The following is a 20,687-nucleotide window of genomic DNA, read 5'->3' as shown; positions in this document are numbered from 1 at the left end:
TGCCAGAGAATGTTAGTGCACCTTCTCTAACTAAAACACTATTGATTAAAGAACACATTTCAAAACCACACCTCTAGAAAATCATAATTATATGATCAAACAAATTAATAAAACATGCATACAGGAAGGTCAAACCCAAATCTGAGTTACATATATTAAAACTATATTTCTATAGGAGGATGTTTGTGTGTGTGTGTGTGTGTGTGTGTGTGTGTGTGTGTGTGTGTAGAAAGTTTCAAGTTTCGTTATCTCTCTGTGGTCCAGAGAGGGGAAAGGGGTTTGGAATGTCTCTGAGGTGCAATTAGTGTCGTAAAAGTCCATTTGTCGCCGACTAGCTGGAGCCAACACAACTGATTTACCTTCGGGGGTTCAGAGTGGGACAGCAAGAAGGAATGTGCGTTTGTGTTCTGATTCAATGAGCCATGATTCATAGCCAATGTGGCTACATATTAGATCAATACTATTATTAAATCTACAACTGCAGACCTGAGTTCACCTTCACTGCACCACAGTTTGACAGTGTTTAGACCCTTAACATAACAATAATGTCAGACAGCAGCGTTTGATCAATATCATCAGCTCTGTCGGCCTAGAGAAGTTTTAGATGCTGCTCTGATCAGACTCTTCACTGACAGCAACATCATTCATCTGAACCTCAAATAATATTGGCATTAATCCAAATAATTATGCTGTTTTGTGCATATATGATACATACATCTTCTGTTACACTGCTTTTAAACAGTTTATATTAAAGGTGCTCTAAGTGATGCCGGGAGTGTTGACATTCGAATTGTTGTCAAACAAAACGGAGGCTAGCTAGACCCTCCCTCCTCCTCATCCCGTCTCCTCCCTCCTCCCCTCCCTTCCGGCATAAAGGAAAGTCAAAGTAGTCACTAAAAACAAAGTTAAGGTTTACTGATACTTCATTCAATGTGTAATGTCACCAAGTTAGATAAATGCTTTTATATATTGCAGAACAGAATGCAGAAAAAGAGAAACATTGTCTTAAAATCGTCTCGCCACCTGAGGTTATAACTATAACGTTAGCTCCCATACAAGGACGCAATAATAGCAAGATAACGCTAGCTTCGCGTTTCCCAGTAAGCATAAACAACGGCGGCGGCGTAAACAAATTTAGTCAAAGTTGTCAATAGGCAAGGCAAGGCAAGGCAAGTTTGTTTATATAGCACATTTCATACACAATGGCAATTCAAAGTGCTTTACATAGAAGAAATTAAAATAATAAAAAGAAATAAGAATAATTAAAACAGTTTAGAAAAATAAAAAATAAAATACAGTACAGTACAGATAGTCGGACGAGCAGTGGCACAGTGCTCATTCATTAAATGCATAGCTAAACAGATGTGTTTTGAGTCTGGATTTGAAAGTGACTACAGTAGGAGCACATCTGATCTCCTCTGGAAGCTGGTTCCAGCTGCGGCTGGCATAATAGCTAAAAGCAGACTCGCCATGCTTTGAGTGAACCCTTGGTATTTCTAGCTGATATGATCCTAGTGATCTGAGTGATCTGTTGGGTTTATATTCAGTGAGCATATCTGCAATGTATTGAGGTCCTAGGCCATTGAATGATTTATATACCAGTAATAATACTTTAAAATCAATCCTAAATTTAACTGGGAGCCAGTGTAAAGACCTGAGGACTGGTGTGATATGTTCATATTTTCTGGTTCTGCTCAGAATCCTGGCAGCAGCGTTCTGTATGAGCTGCAACTGTCTTATGGTCTTTTTGGGAAGGCCAGTGAGGAGTCCATTACAGTAATCCACCCTGCTGGTGATGAAAGCATGCACAAGTTTCTCTAAGTCTTGTCTGGAAACAAAGCATCTAATTCTTGCAATATTTTTCAGATGATAGTATGCTGATTTAGTTATTGCTTTGACATGACTACTGAAACTAAGGTCTGACTCTAGTGTCACACCAAGATTCCTGACTTGATTTTTAGTTGTTTGACCCCTAGAGTGAAGGTATGCGTTCACCTTGAGAACTTCATCTTTGTTTCCAAACGCAATGACTTCAGTTTTGTCTTTGTTTAACTGAAGAAAGTTTTGACACATCCAACTGTTGACTTCGTCAATGCATTGGCACAGGGAGTCAATGGGGCTGTAATCGTTAGGCGATAGGGCTAGGTAGAGCTGTGTGTCGTCTGCATAGCTGTGGTAAGCAATTTGGTTCTTTCTCATTATTTGGCTCATTGGGAGCATATACAGGTTGAACAGGAGTGGCGCAAGAATTGAGCCTTGAGGGACTCTGCATGTCATGGATGTCCACTCAGACTTATGATCTCCTATACTCACATAATAACCTCTCCCATCTAAGTATGACCTGAACCATTTTAGGACTATCCCAGAAAGCCCCACCCAGTTTTCCAGCCTGTCAAGAAGTATGTTATGATCGACAGTGTCAAATGCAGCACTGAGGTCGAGTAGTACCAGCACTGATAATTTGCCTGAATCAGTATTTAAGCGAATATCGTTTATTATCTTTATGAGCGCTGTCTCTGTGCTGTGGTGCGGTCGGAAACCAGATTGAAAATTGTCAAAGTATCCATTCGAGCATAAGAATTTGTTCAGCTGATTGAAGACAACTTTTTCAATGATCTTGCTTATGAAAGGAAGATTTGAGATCGGCCTATAGTTGCTTAATATGGTCTTATCCAGATTGCTCTTTTTCAGGAGGGGCTTGACAACAGCAGTTTTCAGGGAGTTTGGAAAACTCCCAGAGAGAAGTGAAGCATTTACCACTTCTAGAAGATCTGCTTCTAAACTGTTTAACACACTTTTGAAAAATGATGTGGGAAGTGTGTCAAGAGCGCAGGTTGATGTTTTAAGGTGCTGTACGACGGTTTCTTCCAAAATTTTGCCATCAATTTCTTTGAAATCAGACATAGTAACTACTTTCTCAGGTGGTTTGATCTGTCTGACCCCAGTGCAACTCAAGGATGTGCTGATCACCTTTCTGATATTATTGATTTTCTCAGAGAAGAAAGAAGCAAACTCACTGCACTTGTTGTCTGAGAGCATTTCACTGGGAATCTGGCTTGGGGGGTTTGTAAGTCTCTCTACAGTAGCAAAAAGAGTGTGTGTGTTGTTTAAATTACTGTTTATAATATTTGAGAAGAAAGTCTGTCTAGCTTTGCCTAGTTCCATATTGAAAGCATGGATGCTGTCTTTGTAGATGTTATAATGGACTACAAGTTTTGTCTTCCGCCACATGCGCTCTACTTTTCTGCATTGTCTTTTCATATTTTGCACTGCTGTTGAGTTTCTCCAAGGTGCTTTTTGTCTGCCATTCTTCTTCCTGACTTTGACAGGAGCAATATCATCAATTACACTTTTAACTTTTGAGTTAAAAGAATCAAGGAGAAAATCAACAGAGTCAGCAGATATACTTGGTGTTAAGGATATAGCCTTCATAAATAGTACACTAATGTTCTCATTTAAGCATCTCTTCTTGACAGACACAGATCTAGCTTCAATGGCAGGAGAGATCAATATATCAAAGAAAATACAGAAATGATCAGACAGTGCTACATCCTTAATAACAATCGATGAAATGTTTAGACCCTTACTGATAAGTAAATCTAGAGTGTGTCCACGATTGTGTGTGGGTCCATGTATATGCTGAGTCAGATCAAAAGTTTTTAAAACACTTTTGATTTCTTTAGCCATGTTGTTTTCTGCACTATCTATGTGGATGTTAAAATCTCCAGCAATGGCAAAACAGTCAAACTCTGATGTAATTGTTGATAATAGTTCTGTAAAGTCCTCAGCAAAGGCTGAAGAGTATTTTGGAGGCCTGTAAATAATGATAAGTAAAATGCGTGGAGCACCTTTTAACACAATACCCAGATATTCGAAAGACAAGTAATTCACAAATGATATTTGCTTACATTGATAGATATCTTTAAAAAGAGCAGCTAGACCCCCACCTCTCTTACCAGCTCTGCAGACACTCATAAAAGTAAAGTTAGGAGGGGCTGCTTCATTGAGGACTGTTGCACTGCAGCTGTCTTCTAGCCATGTTTCATTCAGAAGCATAAAATCCAGATTGTTTGTGGTTAAGTCGTTGACTAGAAGTGATTTATTTTTAAGTGAGCGGATGTTAAAGAGTGCTAACTTAACAGACTTACTTTTCCCCACATCAATCTTAGTTTGACGTGTAATAGGCACCAGATTAGTTAGGTTTGCTGTACGGCTATTGAAGGCCTTAGACTTTCTATCTTGTAATAGAACAGCAATAGAGAAAGATACAGGCACACTGGGTTCCCGTTTGTTCTGTAAACATTTGAGAAAGTTACTGTTATCAAAACGGGGACCCGACACATATCACTGAGAGCTGGTATCAGTTGTTTTTGGTTCACCTCGAGCAGATGGAGGAGGGTGTGGGCCCTGGCGTTGTGGCAGAGGCCGAAGAGCTCTCACAGGAGGGGGAGGGCGAGCTGGGCTCGCAGGCTTTGGTGGTAATGGTGCCTGTCTTTTTTTGGTTGGTATCTGGGGGCTTGCAGCAAAAGAGTGGGATAGTCTGGTTCCAGCATGCACCAGTTCTTCCATTTTCTGTGAGAAGCACAGAAGTGGCGATGCTGGGGAGAGGGTTAACGTGTCTGGTGAAAGGGGCTGTTGCTCTGGTGTTATCGGAGGCTGTAATATGCTGTCCTGGCTTCCCTGGCTGTTTTCCAGGAAGTCGTCCTTGGGTGTTGAATCTTCAAGCAGTTCTGATATGTCTGTCTGTGGTGAGCTCTGTGGGCAGGGCTCAGCTGAGATTGTGTCCGTGAGCAGAGGTTGTTGTGGTGGAGTGGTGTTATCATGTCCATTTTGCTGCTGAAGTGAAGTCCCGTGGTCATTCATACTGTGTCCAGGTGTGTGTGTGCCGTTCAGATTGAGTGGATTGGCACACACTGCAGAAGGATGATTGAGGGAGAAGTAGATATTGTCCTTTAACACTCTTGAACCAAGTTTGTTTGGGTGATGGCCATCCCGATGAAACAGTTGTCTCTGACTCCAGAAAAGATTGAAATTGTCAATGAAGTTCACTGCTTTTATATTGCAGGTTTTTTGCAGCCACGTATTAAGCCCAAGTAATCGTGAAAACCGGTTTGTTCCTCTTGCTGGGAGAGGTCCACTGATGAATGTTTGGACTTTCAGTCTTTTAAGTGTTTCAAAAAGTTCATGGAAATCCTTCTTAAGGAGTTCTGACTGCTCTTTATGAATATCATTCTTCCCCACATGAATGATGAGTCGATTTGCAGTCTTATGTTTCATCAGAATGTTCTGAAGTTCCCTGTTTATATCAGAAGTTGTTGCTTGTGGAAGGCAGCACGTAGTTGTATCCCTGCTGCTAATGTTTCTGATTATGGAGTCCCCCACTATCAGAGTCCTGGGCTCGGCTGCGCTCTGAGCTGAGTGCCGCTGTCTGCTCGACCTTGAGCGCCAGTTAGCATCAGTGTTAGCCACTGGCCCATTCAGTCTGTGTTCGATCACATTCATCACGTTTGGGGATTCCTCATTTACATTCCTTAGTACTTCAAATCTGTTCTCAAGATGTATAGGCGGTGGTAGTAGACCAGTGTTTGCAATCCTTGTCAGAGCTGTATCTGGGGTAGAGGATGCTACTGCGGCAATATGTGTTGCTTGTGACAATCTGATGTCTCGAGTGCCTTTGGGTCTCGCTCCCTGTTTGTGCCATCGATTAGTACGTCGATCGGCTTGTTTCTCTACCTGTCGAGGAGCACTAATTTCATGGGACTCACCGGTATGCTGAGGGTGTCCATGACGAAGCTCTGTTGTGTACTCCGTCTGGTTTGGTGGTCCCGTAAGTAACTTTGTTTCAAGAACTGCAATCCTTTGTAGAAGTCTGTGGCAGTTGGTGCAGCAAGTAGATTCCAGAAGAGGCATTTTCTCTTATCCTTGTAGGCAGTTGTGTTTTCCTTTCCCGGAATGTAAGCTGGTCGGGTAAAAGAATTCTCAATTTTTGTAGTAATCCAAACTTTGTCGTATGAGCACTGTGCTGATTTGCTGAAGTTAAAATTAGCTGATAAAAGGAAATAAAATAAAGGAAATAAAATATAAAAAAATAGGAGATAAAATGTAAAAGCGATAGAGCAAAGCGCGGAGCAGTAAGCAAGAGCGTCCGAACAGTAGCTGAGCAGGAAGTGGAATAGCCTATAAATGAACATTCAAATCCATAACAAACCGTGGGTGAAAACAATCATTCACACAAATTGTCGCCCTACTATGAATTTGCTTGATCATTTACAATAGAGATTGATCGCTGCTAGAAACATATATGTTGTATTCACCAAAGTTAACGCTGACTGAATAGTTCTAGCTAATTACATCATTGTGTTGGTTTGGCGAACATGAACGTCAGTTTAGAAAGAAAAATGGATTTACTACCTGTTATGCAAAAACAGAGCAACCTGAATGATGGATTGGAAGCCCTTCTGCCGGCAGAGTTCTCGCCACCTTTCGAGGGTTTTTCCGATGTAAATTTGGTACTTCGCGCGTTCTTTATCCTTGTCCATCTTCTTTGCAATTTGTTAATCGGAACATCGTCTCTTTTGTCGTGTGTCGGCCATAATTCAAACATCCCTCTTCATGCTTCACTCTCCTCCTCACACCCCCTTCATGTGCATGCGCACTAAACCCCAAACCCCACCCTCAAATACTTCTCACCAGTTATTGGCTGGAACACTGTTTGTTGTGTTTCTTGGTGCGGGTGAGCCCAGTTTGTTTTTGTTGCCGTTTGTGGAGCCTGTGGTGTCTACAGAGACCGCGTTTTTTTACAGTGTGTTCAGGGGACAGGCAGCTAGCGGATAGTGAGGAGATGTTTGCTGTATGTGACAAAAAATATTTTGGCCTAAAAAACACGTGACATCACTTAGAGCACCTTTAAAAAGTGCTAAACAAATAAACTGTGGTAACTATTTCGATGGTTCACTTTAGACATTCTACTAACCAGAAGTTACTTTGCAACTACATGTGAACTACAAGTCATTAGAGTATGAGTAGACTGTTTAATCTCTGCTAAGACTTTATTTTGATGATCCTCAACAGACATTTTACTGACTATAAGTGACTTTACAATTACATGTCAACTTATTCTACTAACCCGAACCCTAACACCTTACCCTAACCTAACAGTCCACTACAGTCTACTAATACTCTAATGAGAGTTAGTTGACATGTAGTTGTGATTTACTTATAGTTAGTAGAACGTCTAAAGGCACTTTTCCACTGCGTGGTTCGACTCGGCACGACTGGGCTCAGCTCGGCTCTCTTTATTTTTGGCTTGGTTTGCTTTTCCACTGCAGTTTAGCACCGCTTCGGTGATCATAGGCGCCGATCTCATGGTCAAGCACCCAAAGAAAAATACGAGATATATTGTATTGATTTTAACCAATAAAAAAATCTATTGCAGTTTTCAGACACGATTATCTTCACCTTTTTATAGTTTATTTGAGGCCGTTTCTATGGCGTTATTTTAATGACAAATGTCGAGAGCGCATCCAAGTAATGCGCGAGCACAAATCTCTCAACTCGCCGGCGGATCTCCTTCACTCTCACACAGAACTGGACAATCGTTGTCAAATATCTCAGTCTCAGGCTCTTGTCTGATGAATGTTCTTCTCTCCTGGATTTAATGTTGCCAGAAGCTTTCAACCACCAGACTTTCACGACTGACTGACTGACGAAATAACACGTGTACCTTTCAAATAAAGAAATTATGGATTCGCCTTTATTTCATGAGATAGCATTTTCAAGCTGATTTTAGTCAGCCAGTTCTCAAGTTATTTTATTATTTAATAGTTATTTTTGAGTTAAGTGCTTATTGTAAATAGGTATTTACTGAATTAGGCTATTTTATTTAGTGAACCATTATGGATCATCAGATATTAGCAAGAGCGCGACTCTCAGAGCGACAACACTCATGGAATGTGCTTTTGTTTGGTTGGTAACATAGGCGTAACTTGTGGGTGGGTAACATGTCCTCACCACTTTTTGTGTATGGAGTGTGGGCACCGGCAGAAACATAAATCAGTGCCTATGGGTGGGATTATAGACTGATCGTTATAGTTGTGCCGCCACCTCGTCTACTGACCACGAAACAGACATTTCTTTTTTCAGGTTGCGTGCAACGGTCGTTTAGAAAAGTTGTGCGGACAAATGATCCTGCGGTGGCTGTTGCTGACTATTTAAATCTGGCGGGTTTGGTGTCTCGTGTCGCAAATTCAATGACGCTGCAGTGAAGATCCTCTCTGGCCAAATTAGTGATCTGCAGTGTTTACACGTCACATTTTAGTCTCAGTACGGCTCACTTGGAACCTCAACTGAGGTGGTACTAAAAAAAATACCAGGTACTAGGAACTTTACACAGTGGAAACTGAACTTCCTAGTTCTAAGCTTTAATGTCAGAGGTCATACAGATGATTTTCAGCAGGCATCTGAAAGTTTAACTGGTTAAGGCCCTCACAAGCACACTCTGGGCCCTATTTTAACGATCTGAAACGCAAGTGTCAACGCGCAAAGCGCAAGTAACTTTGTGGGCGGGTCTTGGCGCTGTTGCTATTTTCCCGGCGGGATAAATTACTCTTGCGCCAGGCGCAAATCTAAAATGGGTTGGTCTGAAGAGCTTCATTATTCATAGGTGTGGTTTGGGCGAAACGTGAAATAAACCAATCAGAGCGTCATCTCACATTCCCTTTAAGAGCAGGCGCGCTTGTTCTAACGGCGGGTTTGCCAGACGCACGCGAGGAGCGGTTCACAGCCGAGGAGAGCAACGCTCTCGTCAGGGACGTTGGGGATGGAGAAACCCACCCAAATTAACTTCGGTTAAAAAGGCGTATGATAATTTGGGTAAATGTGTAAGCTAGATGTATGCTTTTATAATAAATTATCTATCTATCTATCTATCTATCTATCTATCTATCGTAATAATGTATGATTTGCAAAAATGAAAACTGCTGCTTCTGTGTAGATGAGAGAATCAAAGTGTATGCGCGTTGTGCACACGCTACATTGATTATGGCCAAGCATGCGCCCTTAAAATAGCATATGAATAACATGCGCAACGCGCCATTGACTTTAAACCATTTTTTCCTGGTTAGTGGCGCAACTGTTTTCTAAACCTGCAAAATAGCATGAAGGAACGTTTGCGCTGGAACACGCCTCCTTTTTTGCGCTGAACCGCCCAGGGAGCGCAAGTTCATTCCCTAGTTTAGCGACGTGCTTCTGTGGAGGAAAAAACGCGCTTTGCGCGGGTGCAAAATAGGAATGATACATGCGTCGGTGTACAAAGTCAATTGCGCTGGGTGCAAGATAGGGCCCTCTGAGTTGTTGACATGTTTTCTTATAGAAATGAAAATAAGTTTTCCAATTAAAAGTTAAGCAGAATGAAACCATTAATGCAGTTCAATGTTGTCTGAGATTAGTGTGTTTGTTGTTCAATAACAGAGCAGTTTACCAGTTATGAAGAGCTCAATTCAGCTACAGAATAAGCAGCTCAACTAAAGATAGTGTTGTTTTTCAGCTCAAGTCAGTTAAATGTTGATTCAATTCAGTTCAATAACTGTGTCGATGTTCCAGAGATTATCAAATTCAATTCACCTATAAAGCAGGTTGTTAAAGCAGTATTATGATCATCCAGCTCAATTTAGTTCAAGCTTTTGTCACTGCAATTAAATCAATAATTCTATCATTTAGGGCTGTGCAATTAATCACAAATGATTTTTCGATTTCGTCTTTATTTCATGAGATAGCATTTTCAAGCTGATTTTAGTCAGCCAGTTCTCAAGTTATTTTATTATGTAATATTTATTTTTGAGTGATTTTTGTTTCAAAATCCACAGATGCCTGAGGGGATTTACAAATGCACAAGAAGAGATTCACAAACGTGTGCAGAGATTTACAAATGCACAGAAAGCGGTTCATAAATAATAGGCTTGCTACGATAGTCGGTGTTACCGGTGTTACACAGTGTTCAGTCGCAACACCGGTTTCATCACTTGCCCACTGCGGTATCAAAAAAAAAGAAAAGTTTAAAGCGTTAAAAATATTTAACGCAATTATGCAGTATCCATTTTTTTCTGTCACCCGTTGACTAGCGTTGTATGATCACGTTCTTATTAATGTGAATGCTTTTAAACCATTCAAGCACGACAAGACTAAAGAGACCACGCTGTAAGTCCTGCCTATTACACACACACACAGAGAAAAGACGTGTGTCAGTATCGAGTTCTCTTTCGGGCTTGAACAAACCGTAACACACACATATGCCAAAATGTCCGTTTTGTCGAGCGTCCTCATAAGAGCAGTCTTAAATGATTTAAATAAAGTCTTAAATGAACGTAAAGATTTGTGAGAAAATGGGACGCGTGTCAGACCGCGTTTCTGTCAGCAGATCAAAAGAACAAAGGTAATCAAAGAACAAAGGTAAGAGAGTAAATTAGGATTTACGTAAAAATTTATACGAATTTTTGGTAGATTTACAATGCTAATAACCATGAAAATGCATCATTACAGTCGGTAAATATCTCTTAACAACACAATGCAATCACTAGTAAGACTTCCTGTTAATAAAGTATCTGGTAAGAATCTATTCCATATTAACAATGCATTAAATCACATTACACGTTAATATAAATAAATAAAACAAATTAAGTGATGTCTCATGTCTGAAGTCAAGGAGGCTTCCAATCACATTGTAACCAATGACATTTGAGGTTAATAAAACAGTAGAGATGTCATGTGCGTGCGCAGGGTTTGAATGAGCTTGCGAGTTCCAGTTTCCTCGTGTGTAGATCTGTTATCCTTTCGCGAATGTCATTTACTGCGCGCGTCAGTTGTGCGCTCCGTTAATTTTGTCATTGATTTGCAGCCATACAACAGGCATAGTTCAAATGACTCTGTACGCAATTGGATAGTCCTTCAACCAATCAGCGACACGAAAACTCCAGGCAGGAAACGTGTTAAAGCTCCAATATGTAATAATTTTGTAATAAAATTTCCGAAAATAACTTGCACAGTGTGATATATTTCCTCCAGTTGTGTACTTACAATATCTCAAAAGTCTCTAAAGATTTTTTATTTCAGAGAAATTCCGATTTTAAATAACTGTCCGTCCCGGAAAAGAAATGTCGCCTCTCAGTGACGCAATGTCCGCACTATCCTTGTTTTCCGGTGTGGACCATGTGATATTCCACCACACTGGAATATCACATAATCAAATGCGGAAGTTGTGGTTATAGCGTTATAGCCATAGACTGCGTTGTTATGGATCATGATTACTCTTTGGCGAGTATTGAAGTGCCAACAAAACGATAGCATCCATATTCGGATACACGCAGACTGTGTGACAAGAAATGGAGGAATAAAACCTGGATAAATATCGGCCAGGCGTTTTCGAGATGGAGAGAGCTGCGCGACAATCTTGGACTTGGCAGAGACTCTGCTCTCGCGAGTGTATTGATAGACAGGTAAGCAAATCAATTATTTTTTTATTGTACAAGTAACGTAATAGTTACAGTAAAGATGATTTTAATAGATATGAATTACACCACATGCCTGTACATTCTGTCACTGTAGCATTTTTTATGCATCTGTGTTTCCCTGCAACACATGCAACTGTCAATAATAGCACTTATAAACAAAGTTATATTGCTCTTTGTACTTCGGTAAGGCTTTTTATCACGTGTGGTGACCGAGATTATGGCAGTACAATTAAATACAATCGGATATGTGTTGTTAAAAAATATATTTAGTCATTACTTGCAAATGTTCGTCCAAATATACTTTTAGAACGATTGGTTTGAACACGTTAAACAACACGGCATTAACCATAAACACGTAAAACTGCACAACATTAACCCAACAAATCATTTGACAAATAGCTGTAAGTTGTAACGGGATAATATAGCATAACATTTCACGTTCCTTGCAGTTCATTAATTATGATGACATAAAATAATACGATCAGACATACAAGTAATACAAAAACGAATAAATTACCTCATCCGTGATCATGATTCATTAATTCCATTTAAATACATCGCTAGATGGTGAAAACGCATTACTGTACGTTCACACCGCCGCTGCAAAGAAGCTCTGGCCGCCCTGTCAAGGACGCTTGTCAAAAAGTACGGAGAAGCTTGCTGACGCTTTGGGCGCTCTGAAGTCTGTGTCACACCATGAAATGTAAACAGAAAAAAACAAGCAATACATTGACACTAGACACCTTTAATAATGACAGCATTTTTATAATCGTTTTGGTCACATTTGGTCGGGGGAAAAATAATTAGCTATTATTATTATTATTATTATTATTATTATTAATAGTGAGTGCGCGTGCGCGGCCGGGTCTCTCTCTCTCTCTCTCTCTCTCTCTCTCTCTCTCTCTCTCTCTCTCTCTCTCTCTCTCTCTGCTCATTCGTATATATATGCCCTGTCAAGCGCGCCCTGTTAAACTGACAGGACTTAAAACACATGCAAATTATAAACTTTCACTCTATGATTGTTAAACTGTGCAATTAATCCGATAATGATAGGAAACCCAGCAACGGCGATGATCAGCTTCTCCTACATTTTCTCAGAACTAATGTTTTGGTAGGAACGAAAGTTTACATCGTATGTTTCTCCGGAATCAGCCAACGCTGTCAAAAACGACATCTCCAATCGTCACCTCCTTCATAGCGTCATCAAGCTTCGCCTTTGTTATTGTTGGAAACTGCGCCCTCTTGTGGTCAATAAAATTTACATAGTGGAGCTTTAACATACGTGTTGGTTTGTAGCATTGATCAGCGGTTTGCAAAAGCAGCAAGTGCATCGAGCGATTTTTGCAGGTTGTGCAAATAAAACATAAAAGTGATTGGTATATACAGCCACTCGAGCGATTTGTTTGCTGAACTAAATAAGCCATTGAGCATCGTTGAGAGGTTAAACGGAATTGGATTGACGGTTGTGCGAGAGACGGGTAAATCAGAGTGTGCTTGCTTCTCTATTGTCATTGGGTTAAACCCGCCAATAGCACGCCATGTGGATAAGCCAGTTTGTGATTGGTTCCCGCAAATTTGTAACTGAAGTAGCAGAGATAAAATGTACAGGTTTCCAGCCTGAGCTGCAGGGCGAAATCAAAACGCCCCAGATAAGGCTGGGTTTACCCAGTCTAACTGCTTTCTCCATTTCTGTAAATCCGGTTTTATGAATGAATGAGTCTCTCACCCGTTGCTCTATAGTTTTTTCTCCCATCAACAGCCGCTTGCACCCTCAGCTGTCTGATCGCTGATCGATTGCTCCTGTCTGCCTCGCTGCCTGCTGTGAGTGTGTTTGTGTGCTTCGGTGCGGTAAGCTCCGTCTTAGCCTTATATTTCTTTGTTTTGAACCATCATTTTACTACTATTTCTAGTTGTTTATACTACTACATTTTACCCAACATCTCAGATTAACCTGACATCGCTAGCTTTTGTTATTAGTACTACTAGCACAAAACGCTAGTAATTCGCTAGCCTGTTAACGCGCCACCCGTGCGCTCAGCTATTTTATTTATTTATTTTTCTCTCGCGCGTCCGCGCCTTTGAGTTCATAAAAAGCTCAGGTGAGTAAGAATCAGTCAACAAACACGGTGAGTAATGTCTTGTCCTGTTATTGTCACTTGCACTTCATGTCACATGTTTAGTATAGCCTTCTCTGTCGACAATATAGGATTTATATGTGATAAATGTAAGGAGACAGTTAGGTTGACAGAGAAGATTTCAGAATTAGAAACACGCATCCAAACTTTAATTGAGGATAGTAAGAGTGCTAGTGCTTTAGATGTTTTGGATGCGCATAGAATAGCGAACACTTTACATAGCGTGGTTCCGGCTGAAGTAGAGCCCGTGCAGCCGGGCAAATGGGTGACAGTGAGGGATCGCTCTAGTCGCGGATCTAAAAACCACTCTTCCGTTCCGATTACCATAACAAATCGATTTGCCCCGCTCAGTGAAACACCCACTGAGAATGATTGTGCCCTAGTTATTGGCGATTCTATTACACGGAACGTGAAAATAGAGACACCAACCACCATAGTCACATGTTTGCCGGGAGCCAGAGCGCCTGACATCAAAGCAAATTTAAAAGTGCTGGCTAATGCTAATCGTAAATTCTCTAAGATCATTATTCATGTCGGCACTAATGATGTTCGACTCCGCCAGTCGGAGATCACCAAAATTAATATTAAAGAGGTGTGTGAACTTGCAAGTACGATGTCAAGGACTGTAATTTGCTCTGGCCCCCTTCCTGTTCGCAGGAGTGATGAGATAGTTAGTAGATTATGTTCGCTTAACGGTTGGCTGTCTCAGTGGTGTCCGCTTAATAATATAGAATTCATAGACAATTGGAAAAGTTTTTGGGGCAAACCTGACCTGTTGAAAAGAGATGGTATTCATCCCTCCTGGGATGGTGCTGCTCTTCTCTCTAGTAATATGGCTCATAGTCTTAGAGCTCAAACATGACAATCTGGGGCTCAGGTCAGGAAGCAGACAGACTGGCTTAACCGACTGTCTGCTAGCGACCTCGCGTCACCAAGGTCAGATAAATCCTATCACATAGAGCCTCTTTCACCTAGCTATCATCATATAGAGACTGTGTCTGTTCCCCGAATTTGGAAACCAAAAAAAGATTTAAACCCAACTAAGGTTAAAAATTTTATTGATGTTCAACAAATAAAAAACAGCTATAATACAGATGAGCAAATGCTAAAGCTTGGGTTGCTGAATATTCGATCGCTTACTTCAAAAGCACTCGTTGTTAACGATATGATTTCAGATAATAACCTAGATGTGCTGTGTTTGACAGAAACCTGGCTAAAACCAAACGATTACATTACTTTAAATGAATCAACCCTGCAAGATTACTGTTATAAACATGAGCCTCGTCTGAAACGCAAAGGGGGTGGTGTTGCTGTAATTTATAGTAATAGTTTCAAAACCACTAAGAAATCAAGTTTTAAATATAATTCTTTTGAAGCATTGGTGCTTAATGTAAAAATATATAGTGTAAACGATAAATCACGTTTGAGATTTGTGCTGGCTACTGTATACAGGCCACCAGGGCACCATACAGACTTTATCAAAGAATTTGCGGACTTTCTATCAGAATTAATATTGACTGGAGATAAAGTACTAATTGTTGGTGATTTTAATATACACATCGATAATGAAAAAGATGCATTGGGATTGGCATTTAAAGACATTGTAAATTCAATTGGAGTTAGACAACACGTGTCAGGACCTACTCATCGTCGTAATCATACTCTAGATCTAATATTATCACACGGAATAGATGTGGATGCCGTTGAAATTCTGCAGCAGAGCGATGACATCTCAGATCATTACCTAGTCTCGTGTAATTTCCATTTAGCCAAGGCTGCAAAGCCGACTCCGTGTTACAAATATGTGAGACCTATCACTTCTGCTACTAAAGATTGCTTTATTAATAATCTTCCTAATCAGTTTCATCATCTCAGCATCTCAGATAGCTTAGAAGAACTAGATATTACAACAGAAACGTTTAACTCTCTCTTTTCCAGCACTTTAGACACAGTTGCTCCGTTGCGCTTAAAGAAGATTAAAGAAAATAGTCCAACGCCGTGGTACAACGAGCACACTCGGGCCCTTAAGAGAGCAGCCAGAAAAATGGAGCGCAACTGGAAGAAAACAAAACTAGAGGTATTTCGCATTTCATGGAAAGAGAGCTCAATTACTTACAGAGAGGCTTTAAAAGCTGCTAGATCTGCTTATTTTTCAACCCTATTAGAAGAAAATAAACATAATCCTAGGTATTAATTTGAAACGGTGGCTAAACTAACGAAAAATAAAGCTTCAAGCACCGAAGTTTCCAAGCAACACAGCAGTAATGACTTTATGAACTTCTTCACTTATAAGATTGATAATATCAGGGACAAAATTATAACTATGCAACCGTCTACTACAGTATCACATCAGGCAGTGCATTGTAGTCTCCCTGAGGAAAAATTTGATTCATTCGTTGCTATAGGAGAGGTAGAATTTACTAAACTCATTAAATCATCTAAATCTACAACATGTATGTTAGACCCTATACCGACTAAGCTACTGAAAGAAATACTTCCAGAGGTCATAGATCCTCTTCTTAATATCATTAATTCGTCTTTGTCTCTAGGATACGTACCAAAAAACTTTAAGCTGGCTATGATTAAACCGCTTGTTAAAAAAACGCAACTTGATCCTTCAGAATTAGTCAATTACAGGCCGATCTCGAATCTACCTTTTCTGTCAAAGATATTAGAAAAGGCGGTATCCTCACAACTGTGTTCCTTTCTTGAAAGAAATGATATCTGCGAGGATTTCCAGTCAGGATTTAGACCGTACCATAGTACCGAAACAGCTCTCGTTAGAGTCACAAATGATTTGCTCTTATCATCCGATCGTGGTTGTATCTCGCTATTAGTGTTACTCGATCTTAGTGCTGCATTTGACACCATCGACCACAACGTTCTTTTAAATAGATTAGAACATTATGTTGGCATTACGGGAAATGCACTAGCATGGTTTAAATCATACTTATCTGACCGTTATCAATTTGTAGCAGTAAATGATGAGATGTCTCATCGATCACAAGTTCAGTATGGCGTACCACAAGGCTCAGTACTAGGACCGCTGCTGTTCACTCTGTACATGCTACCCTTAGGAGATATCATTAGGAAACATGGCATTAGCTTTCACTGTTATGCCGATGATACTCAGCTCTATATTTCTTCAAAACCTAACGAAACTTACCAATTCACAAAATTAACGGAATGCATAGCGGATATAAAAAATTGGATGACTTGTAATTTCCTACTTCTGAATTCTGAAAAAACAGTTTCTAATTATTGGACAAAAAACTTCCTCACGTAATAATCTAGAATACTGTCTAACACTTGATGGCTGCTCTGTTAAGTCTTCGTCGTCGGTTAGGAACCTGGGTGTGCTCTTTGATACCAATCTTTCATTTGAAAGTCACGTGTCTAGTATCTGTAAAACTGCATTTTTCCATCTTAAAAATATATCTAAATTACGCCATATGCTCTCATTGACAAATGCGGAACAGTTAGTTCATGCGTTCATGACCTCAAGGCTAGATTATTGTAATGCTCTACTGGGTGGTTGCCCTGCACGCTTAATAAACAAACTACAGCTGGTTCAAAACGCAGCAGCTCGAGTTCTTACCAGAACCAGGAAGTATGACCATATTAGCCCAGTTCTGTCAAAAATGCATTGGCTCCCTATTAAACATCGCATCAATTTTAAAATATTGCTGATTACTTACAAAGCACTGAATGGTTTAGCTCCGCAGTACTTGAGCGAGCTCTTAACGCATTATAGTCCGTCACGTCTATTACGATCTCAAAATTCCGGCCAGTTGATAATACCTAGAATATCAAAATCGACTGCTGGCGGTAGATCCTTTTCCTATTTAGCACCAAAACTCTGGAACAGTCTTCCTACCATTGTCCGGGAAGCAGACACACTCTGTCAGTTCAAAGCCAGATTAAAGACACATCTCTTTGACCTAGCTTTCACATAATACATTATAGACTTCTATAATTTAATGTTAGGCTGCATATAGTAGGTCAGCCGGAACCGGGAACACTTCCCAAAAATCCTGATGTACTCGTTACATCATGAGAAGAATGGCATCTACGCTAATTTTAGTGTCTGTGTTTATCCCGAGGTTTTCCTGCAGCCTGCCGGATCCAGGCCGTATCCAGATCTGACGAAGGACCTTCGCCTGGACCGATGACAACGCAGTGCTGAAGTGCCAACTAGTCTCTCCCTATGGAGGATCCCACTACCACTCTACAGATAAGGCGTTGTCGGGAAAATTCGTCTCGCGGTCCTACCCCAAAGCAACAAATAAAATAAAATTCCTTATCAAAATTTATAAGGAAAGACAAGTATTCTGTTTAGGCTTGGCTTGTAGGGAATTCCAAACCTGCGTATATTCAAATGCACATAACTATAGAACCCATTCTAAATGCGCATGTGAACGCCATCAGTGTTTCTCACAGGTTCGCGTTTAAAGTCTGTGTAGAGAGAATGGTGTCGTCTTAGCGGCCCCGAATTTAATAACAAATGATCATTGCGACGGAAGCAAATCAATTAAAACTAACTTTAGATGGAAATAACTTAACTCTGCTGTACAGCCGAAACAATCTCTGTTGCCTTAAATTATACGCTTATCTCTGTAAAGCTGCTTTGAGACAATCTACATTGTTAAAAGCGCTATATAAATGAAGATGACTTGACTTGACTCAGCTGGTGAGGGCGACTAACAGCAGATGGAGATTATCAATCGGCAATCTACTGATATTCCTGCCGTTCCCGGATATCCCCTGAATTTCAGCCCATAAAAATGCAAGCCCTAAAAATACAATGTTTTAAAATGCAAGCAGGGTTTAATGCAATGCATATTTTTGCATTTTGCAAGTAGTGCATATCAACAAGCTTTTTTGTTTCAAAAACATTTGTCATTTTTTTACTTTCATACTAATGAGACTAACTAGTTATCTGGATTTTATATAGCCTTTTTGCCCTTATTTGAACAACTTTTTGTGCAACCATACATTGTTTTTGTCTATATGGGTGTTATTAACAGTTTTTAGAGGCGATGAACCAATATAATATCTTGACTGACCAGAAAGCCCTGAACTTCATGTTACTCACACAGGGTCAGAGGTCACAGCAGGTCCATCACTGAGATCAGGGGGCTCACGTATGGATCTGTTACTCTTCATGGACACACAGCTGAATCCTGAAGATGGTCCATCACTGATTTTAAGGGGCTCATGCTTGGAGTGGTTACTCTTCATGGACACACAGCTGGATACTAGAGATGCTGCTCTCTGGGAGTGAACAGACGCCTCCTCTTCTCTCTCCTCACACACACTCATTTTACATGTACGGTTCTCCTCCTCCTCTCTCTCCTCACACACACTCATTTTACTGGTAAGGTCCTCCTCTCTCTCCTCACACACACTCATTTTACAGGTAAGGTCCTCCTCTCTCTCCTCACACACACTCATTTTACAGGTACATTTCTCCTCTTCCTCCTTGACGTGACACTTTATGTAAGGCCTGTATGTGAACACAGAAAACATGCACAAAACACAATTGAATTTTGACACATTTTATTTAAATGGCATTTAATTCATTTTAACTTAACGTCAACAGTTTTTCTGCAGTTATGTTTGTAGAGCAACATGTCCGACATGTCGGCGTTTAAACACTGGATTCACCTTCACTTTAATGACACTGCTGAACTCTTGCAGGTGTTTTTCACAATCCGTTTAGTCGTCTCGCTTTATGATGTTATTTTTGTTTATCCTACGGCCACACTTCCTTTCCCCAGTCTCACTGCGTCACTCAACACACATTACAATATTATAAAAAAAATAATTAAATACGTATTTAAAGTCAACCGAAGATTTCAACATTAAACTAATATTCTCATGTTAAAGAAAAAAGTAAGTTTTTCTGCCATTTTATGAGTGTTACAGTTGACGTGTCGTGAAGTAGGACTAGATTAACGAAAGTATACCTTAAACACTTATCATGTATTTGAGTTTGAGTTCGTCAAGGTGTGTTGAGACACAAATACTTTATTGACATTACAGCTATGAAAAGTTTAACGAACTTACTGTCACATGTAAAGCGATTGCTGATTTTCTATCTTCCGAAATGGCGTTTTACAGTCATCGACTGCTTTCGATTTCACTGTGCGACAGGTAAATGTCACAGGTAAACATCCAGCAGCTCCTCCTCGAATGGATTCTTTTCTCACTTCCGGGTTTGGAACCAGGAAATAAATTACAGCTGTGCCATATAAATGCGAGACCATATTAAAAGAAAATGCATCCCCACTTCCACAATTTGTATTAGGCTATAAAAAATAGAAAAGTAAAAAAAAAGAAAAAAAAAAAAAAGGGGGATTCATTTGTTTGAACATGTTAAATGGAAATATTGGACATTTTAATGGAAATACAAAAAAAAAAAAAAAATGCTACAATTTAGAATTTTGCTAATTACCAAACTACTACTTGAAACCTACTAATTTGAACATTCTGTTGATTAACTTTGCAACTCCATATCAGTCATTAGATTAGATATTAGTAGACAGTCTGCTTAATATCTTCTAACACTTTATTGTTATGGTCCTCCAACAGACATTATAGGCTATGTAAAAATAAAAGTGAATAAATAAAAAGAGTCTCTTATTCTCTAGCGTCTTCTGTCAACAAAACCATAAAGTTTGGTATTAGTAAACATGCATTTGACATCGTTCATGTTAAAATTGTAAACCTTCATGTATGGATGTAATAGCCTGGAAATTCAGAACTAAATCTAAAAGATTAATGGTCTGGCTCGACTAATGAAAATCAGCGAGCTCGAGGGGCGGCACCAAGCATGCGTTTGAAAATCTCACTGCACGCAATTGGATAACACTACGACCAATCACAACAGGTTATCGCTTAGCTTTCAGCGGAGCTAACTGGTAGATTCAGGGGGGCAGGGTTTCATAAAATATTGAAGCTTCCCTGGGCGCCGCCATTGGCTAGCGGACCCCCACCTGCTGTTAGCATTCCACTGACTCCCATTCATTTTGGCGTCACTTTGACA

The 20,687-nt window shown here is 40.0% G+C and overlaps 1 protein-coding gene across 1 annotated transcript in view; it reads right to left on the bottom strand.

Moving 5' to 3' along the window:
* LOC307171488 (NACHT, LRR and PYD domains-containing protein 3-like) overlaps positions 1 to 19,824 on the bottom strand; it is a 78,505-nt gene extending 58,681 nt beyond the window's left edge. Inside the window, exons 1-2 of the mRNA XM_079893141.1 lie at positions 19,709 to 19,824; positions 18,735 to 19,145 (exon numbers count right to left, since the gene is read on the bottom strand). Coding sequence (XP_079749267.1) covers positions 18,735 to 19,093 — 359 coding nt within the window. The 5' untranslated portion in view covers positions 19,094 to 19,145; positions 19,709 to 19,824. The remainder of the gene's footprint in view (positions 1 to 18,734; positions 19,146 to 19,708) is intronic.
* Between the last annotated feature and the right edge of the window lie 863 nt (positions 19,825 to 20,687).

Source organism: Squalius cephalus (genome assembly GCF_949319135.1).
Source record: "Squalius cephalus genome assembly, chromosome: 1".
Classification (NCBI taxonomy): Eukaryota; Metazoa; Chordata; class Actinopteri; order Cypriniformes; family Leuciscidae; genus Squalius; species Squalius cephalus.
Note: the sequence above shows the minus strand (reverse complement) of the source record. Positions and strands in the feature narration are given on the sequence as shown.